We start from the raw sequence: 7,410 nt of genomic DNA, 5'->3' as shown, positions 1-7,410 counted from the left end.
GACGCGTTTCAGAAAGGCGGGGCATAGAGGAGAAACAATAATGTACAGTATGTGGAAAATAATGTGTTTTTTGAACCTTAAACCGCATAAACACATTTCATTACACCAAATACACAAAATAATGTTCTTTTTAGCAACATCATATGACCCCTTTAACACATGTTAGACTGCACCCCATAAACACAATCAAGTCTAGAAAAAAGCAAGAATTAGAAAAAAAAAATTAACCAACAAATGGTGTACTTCTATCTGAGATACAGTAAAAAGTGTTTTACCATAAAATTTATACACTTCACCATTAACATCAACAATAGACTGAAACGGACTGACTTGAAGTGTGTTAATGATCCCTTTATATCCTATCTTCAGTTCAGTGTCTGTATGTTGGAAGGTGGGTGTTTGACTGAAGAATTTCAGAATGTTAATTACATCTTTTCTGAGTGTTTCTTCTCTTTTATCTGTTTCCCTCTCTGGCTGTTGGGGGAGGCGTGGTTGTGTTTGAGAGCACAGTCTGTACAGCTCTGGGGATCAGATACATATCTGTGAATGAAAGATGAAAGGAGTTTTTGTGTGTTCACGAGTACGTGAGGGAACAAGGGATAGAGACCGAGAAAGGAATATAGATGCAGGAATGGAACACATTTGTAAGGGATGCCAAAAGCTAAAAGGATCAAAAATGATAAGAACCAAGAATGTATGAAGCTAGAAAAGAAAAACTAAGAAATGAGTCAATGTGAATTGCAGTCTGCAAAGAGGGAGCAAACCACCATTCCTTGGAAATGCATCATTGCAGATTATGTGCCTGTGTTTGGAGAAGCAAAAATCGAGAAAGTAAAAAGGTTTGCGGTACTGTTATGATGGTTGGCAGAGACAGGAGGGGTCTTGAATGCTCACTAAGCCTGTAAAACATTCACTGCACATTCCACGACTCTGTCTCACATGAACCATTATAAAACTGAATGAAGAGAGCTTGTGCCGTCATCACACATCCTTAAACATGCAGGCCATTTTAACCGTGCCAAACTGAGCTCGTTACATTACCTCATGAAGCACAGGAGGAACCAATCTAAGCCTGTAAACCCCCACCTCTTACTGACCCACACAGACACACACAATCCCACCTGACGTAAAGACTACTGAAAGAATGCTTTACACAGGACCCATATCTCAGAGCTACAGGTGTGCACAGCGAACTACGACCATTAGGGATGCACAAAATTTAGGTAAAATATTGGTTAACTCTCTGGGGTCTGAGGGGGTTTTGGGCCCTGGAGAAGTCTGACATGCCCACATTTTTGTGCTTTTTCCAGTTGCTTATAAACAAATCAATGGCTAAAGTGATTACACTGTATTCAGCACAAACTGAGCATATATATATATGTGTGTGTGTGTGTGTGTGTGTGTGTGTATAAAACTTTAAGTTTAATAACACTATAATAATTTAATAACACCATTAAATGTAATCTTTAGCAAATCTCCAAATGTACATTTTTACACTGTACATTATAATGTTGTGAGACCTAAAAATTTAAATCGATTGATTTGAGTTATTAGTGTTTTATTTTGTTTTATTCAGGCAAAAAAGTGCATAATTTTAATATCAGTTATAACATGAAAATAATTTTATATTTCTTATATATGTTTTTATATAATATACACTAGTGCTGTCCACAAGTTTAGGGTCGGTAATATTTTTAAATGTTTTTGGGAGAAGTGGCTTATGCTCATCAAGGCTGAATTTATTTGATCAAAAATACAGTAAAAACAGTAATATTGTAAAATATTATCATTTAAAATAACAGTTTTATAATTGGTCTTCAGTGTCACATGCTCGTTCAGAAATATTTTTGTGCTTTTTGTTTATATCTGTGGAAACTGTGATCAATTTCTTTCAGGATTCTTTGATGTTCAAAAAATCTGAAAGTTCAAAAGAACAGAATCTATCTGAAATGAAACTATTTAGAATTATTTGTAACTTCATAAATGTCTTTACTGTCACTTTTGATCAATGCGTCATTGCTGAATAAAAGTATCCATTTCTTTATACTTCTTCAAACTTCTCTGACCCCAAATTTTTGAACAGTAGTGTATATTACTTATAGATATTACTTGTATATAATATAAATGTTATATATCTAAGAAGATCGCAGAAACATGTATTTAAGAAAATAAGGTTAAAAAATAAATAAATAAATAGTAGATTGCTACTACTATTATGTTACTAATGAGCTACTATGTAAATGATGAACAAATAGGGGTAAATCACATCTTTGATGGGGTTTTTTTCTGCTCATGAGTACAGTATATACTCTATGCTCCCACATGTCAAACGGCCATAACATTCAAAACATGCATACGAGCCCAATCTACGAGCTCAGAGTGCACACGCTCACGGGACTGCGATCGTCTGATTGGCATGAAACCCCAGGATTTTGGCGCACACTTGACGGGTGACCTCATCCCTCCCACACCTCCCAGGAGATCCTCCTCGCACCATCCGACTTCCTTCCCTCTGTGCGGTTGTTCTATCAGTCCATCTCTCTATCACTCCATCACTGTCCTCTCTCATGTAGACAGCAATAATTATCCTCCCAAAGTCCTCTTCCTCCCCTCCGCTTCCCTTCCAGCCAATCACAAAGCAGCGTTGGGTCGCTGAACCGGGCCTCTCGCTTAAACATGGCATTTCCTGTTAAAGATAGGGCCCGTCCCCCTCACATCCTCCCCTTCAGTCTTTTTCAAACAAGCTTTTGATTTCGCTCAAGGTCCTGGAATTAGGTGAACTTCCTATTGCACTTAATTGCTGTGATCTAGAAATGTCCATGCTGGGTTGTTAGAAGAAAACAGAGCAGAGGAAATACAGTGACATCATTAGAGGAACATTTCATCTAAAAATGTCATCATTTACTCACGTGCTGTTATTTGTCAGTGAAATAAAAACTAGAAATTATGAAGACATTATGCAGCACATATGTACATTTCATGTCACAGTCATCATGGTTGCCAAGAAATAAAATAAATAAACAGTAAAACATAACAAATATAGTCTACATAACTTATTATTTATTATCATTTCTGCCCAAATTTTACTTTACTTTTTTATTTTATTTTATTTTTGCCAAATAGGGCGTTTTACATTTAAAATTTTCTGGATTTTGTTTTAATGGTCTAATTACATTTTAATAATCAAGTGAATTTAACAAAACTTTAGCAGTTTAATCATTCATTAAAATTTGAACAATAATAGTTCCTTATGAAATGTGTTTTATAAAATAAATTGAACCGAAATAAAATGAAATGTATAAATGTAAACTTATTTCAGCTCATTTTCAAATTAGTTGAACTTAAAATAACTAAAACTAAAACTATACAGACAGAAAACGTGACAAAATTACAAAAATACAACAAAATCACTAAAACTATAAAGTAAAAATTTTAATTAATGTGAAACTAAAAATTTAAGTGAAAATAGGAAATATAATTTAAATAAAATCTCATTTAAAATACAAACAAAAACAAAAAAATAACGAACTAAAATAACACTAAATAACATGGTGTAAATAGCACCTAACGCTAATTACACAGTGCAAAGGATTTTATTTTTTTAATTTTTAATTTTTATTTTGCTATTTACATTTTGTAAATAGCATCTAATAGCAACTGCCTTCAGATTTTTTATTTGTATTTTTTGGGGTGAACTATTAAAAAGTCCTTGGAGTTTCACCTTGGAAAACAGGATTAAACATTTGCCTCCTTTATCTGTTCATTATGAGTCAGCAAATGTGATTTCATCTGTTTATTTAAACCTATTCTGCCAGAAAGAGGAAACAATGTTTTTTATTCTGAAGATTTAGTGGAAGGACATCATCTTACAGATTACAGAGTACATTACACAAACATACAAGCCAGTGTCAACACACTCCCAAATATTCTCGCTGTTCTTCACAGAAACTAGTTCAACACAACTCAACTAACCACAATTTAACAAAGATAACTCTAAAGTCACATTTACCATTATTTGGCACATTTTCACGGGCGAAAATCTAGTCATTTTCAACAGGAATCTATACTCGATAGGGAATTTTGCGTGAAAGCGAAATATTTCCAAATGCAGATTTCGCAACAGGTTCGAATTGATCACGCAATTTCACAGATTTCGCTAATGTGGCCCCACTATAACTGCTCTGTCTTCTTACGTGTGTGTTTTCATAGCGTTTCTTCCTCCAGCACTGCTCTTCCCTTTCAGTTCTTCCCATCCCTGTTGTTTATATGTGGTTGCCCACTTGAAAACCTTGGTTACTAGGCAGGATTTGACCTCTGACACCGTGCCCTGCTCAACCCTTGGGTGAGATGTGGGGGCAAGACCGCGGTGAGGCCGCGCTGAAGCTGAGAGATGCTCATCAGGTGGCCACAACACAAGCTCTGCTCCAACCCAGCGCTCTGGGCCTCATAACCACTAGTGTGCAGCCGGCCCATCTGCCCTGTTATTATGGCCATAGAGCTAGTGTCTCTTAAAATACACATCACAGTGCAAGTACACACTGTAGTGTGGCTCAGAGTATACATTACAACACCATCAAACACTAGTGTACTCTGAAGTACACATCACGGCGCATGATGTCTTTAGGGTATTCATTACATTATACATCTATAGCCTTGCAAATGTCAAACATATAGAGGCACATCATAGTCAGTAGTTGGGACTGTCCCAACAGGCCCTGCAGGCCCCTGTCACTGCAGGGGCCCACTAAGGTACTCAGAAATACAGGGTAATTATTGGGCCCGGGGAAAGCATTACAATTTAGTTCCAGGCACCATTAATTTTACCAGCCCCTAAAAATACTTCACAGCAGACTTATTAGAGATCTTTAGAGTGTATATGAGCCAGGGTCAAAATGTTTTTGCTACATGGTAGGTGAATCGAGAAAAATTGACCCACCATAAATACTTCTATAAAAAATACACTTAATTTTTGAAAGAAATTAATACTTTATTCACCAAGGATGCATGAAATTAACCCAAAAAGTAAAAAAGTTTCCACAAAAATATGAAGCGGCACAACTGTTTGCAGCATTGATAATAATAAGAAATGTTTCTTGAGCAGCACGTCAGTATATTAGAATGATTACCGAAGGATCATGCGACTTGATGTAAGACTGGAGTAATGATGCTGAAAATTAAACTTTGCATCACAGGAATGAATTACATTTTAAAATACATTCAAATAGAAAACAGTTATTTTAAACTGCAATAATATTTCACAATATTACCGTTTTAAAGCTAATTCAAATGTTAATAAATACTGTAATAGTATATAAATATTAAAATAACACTGAAAGTAAAATTTTTTTAACATAAAATAACATGAAATGTCATAGTATATAATATTAAAATAACACTGAAATTAAAAAAATTTAATATAAATCAGCATTCCAAGCCCACTACACGAATGTAACATGATGTATTTTAGAGTAAAACGAAATATTCAGTGAGTAAAATATGTTGGGCTATGTGACGTGATTGGAGGGGCAGGTGACGTGATGTTACAGTTATTACATTCTGATGGAAGATTAGAAAGACAAAATTTTTTCTTTGGAAAACTGACTATGAACAGATGAATGCTGCACGATAAGACTAGGAATGTGTATTATGTAAACAGGGTCCATACCAACTCAAATAATATTCACTTGTATGTAAATGGGCTTTCATACAAAATAAAAATCTCTCTTCTTTGACAAGCCAAATACTTAAAAGCTGTAATATTCCATTTAGAGCTGATAACAAGTCAATAAACCTTTCATTAAGTGTTATTATATCATGTAGTCGTGATGGCAGGGGGCAGGACTCACCCCGGGCTGCAGGCGGTCAGTAGAGCTGACGGAAAGAGCTTCCTCCGTCGAATGAGCCTCAGCAGTGGTGCTTTCCCTGAGATCACTGGGGCCTCCAGAGGGACAGTTCATAATCATGTACTCCGCATCCTCTGCTAAACAGAAAACACACACAATCATCATTTATTTAAACAGAAATTAGCCCAAACCCCAACGTGAAGCAATAAACTGTGGTATGAAGAGGTTAGCCATTCATAACCGGGGCATTTACATATAAAAGTATTTTCAGTAATGTAGATGGTAAAGATGATGTTTTTTATATGTAAGGGTTATATGAGAGTAGCGGTCTTTGAATTGAACATCTGTCCCTCTCAAACTCTCCGTGACCCTGCACTGACTCTCTGTATCCTATAAACGCTCTCAGTTCAGCTCAGTCTCTTCAGCCGCAGGTGGATCTCCGACAGTTATGAAAAAGCATATAAAACATGACAACTGTGTCAAGAGTTGTGCTGCAGCGCTAGTGCACAGAAGGGATGTTTAACAAAAGTGCACTCTTTGTATGGTGGAGTTTAAATACAAATAAAGATCAACAAGTACACTGTAAAATACCACCTAAAAATGAAACAAGCTGCCTAAAAAGGAACTAAAAAACAAGTGCAGTAGCAATGCATCATTTTAATTAATAGACATTTTAACTAGTGCTGTCAAACGATTAATCGCGATTAATCGCATCCAAAATAAACGTTTTTGTTTATATAATATATGCGTGCATACTGTGTATATTTATTATGTATATATAAATAAACATATGCATGTATATATTTTGAAAATATTTACATGTATTTTCATGCATATGTGTATATTCATATAATTTATATTTATAAATATATTTTAATATATAAATATTAATATGTAAACATAACACATTTTTCTTAAATATATACATGTATGTGTGTGTATTTCTATATACATAATAAATATACACAGCACACACACATATATGATGTAAACAAAAACTTTTATTTTGAATGCGATTAATCGCGATTAATCATTTGGCAGCACTAATTTTAACATTACTTATTTACACTACCTTTCAGATCGTATATGTACAGTACTTTTATACATATACTTTGTATATAATTTTATATCCTGTACTTTGAATACTTTTTCCACACTTGGTCACACTTCCGTTTTATGGTCCAGTTCTCACTATTAACAAACCATTAACTACGACTTTTGCCTCAATAAACTCCTAATTTGCTGCTTATTAATAGTTAGTAAAGTAGTGAAGTTTAGGTATTGGGCAGGATTCGGGATGAATAATATAGTCATACAGAATATGTGCTTTAAGTACTAATAAACAGCCAATATGTTAATAATAGACATGCTAATAAGCAGTTAATAGCGAGAATTGGTCCTTATACTAAAGTGTTATCAAACACTTTTACTCAGCGAAGACTAAATTGATTTAAACTGAGATTAAATTGAATAAACGGGACAGTAAAGACATTTAAGTGGTGGATTCTTGTTTCAAATAAATGCTGTTCTTTTGAACTTTCTATTCATCAAAGAATCCTGAAAAAAT

At 34.7% G+C, this 7,410-nt stretch overlaps 1 protein-coding gene across 2 annotated transcripts in view; it reads right to left on the bottom strand.

The window, feature by feature from the left end:
- LOC107756842 (actin filament-associated protein 1-like 2) overlaps positions 1-7,410 on the bottom strand; it is a 41,088-nt gene that overhangs the window by 23,459 nt on the left and 10,219 nt on the right. For both annotated transcript variants that reach the window (XM_016574138.1, XM_016574139.1), the window contains exon 3: positions 5,847-5,980. In XM_016574138.1, the coding sequence (XP_016429624.1) occupies positions 5,847-5,980 (134 nt within the window). The remainder of the gene's footprint in view (positions 1-5,846; positions 5,981-7,410) is intronic.

This window comes from Sinocyclocheilus rhinocerous, unplaced genomic scaffold (assembly GCF_001515625.1).
Source record: "Sinocyclocheilus rhinocerous isolate Xijiao unplaced genomic scaffold, SAMN03320098_v1.1 scaffold533, whole genome shotgun sequence".
NCBI classification, from domain to species: domain Eukaryota; kingdom Metazoa; phylum Chordata; class Actinopteri; order Cypriniformes; family Cyprinidae; genus Sinocyclocheilus; species Sinocyclocheilus rhinocerous.
This window is presented reverse-complemented; position numbering and strand designations above follow the sequence as displayed.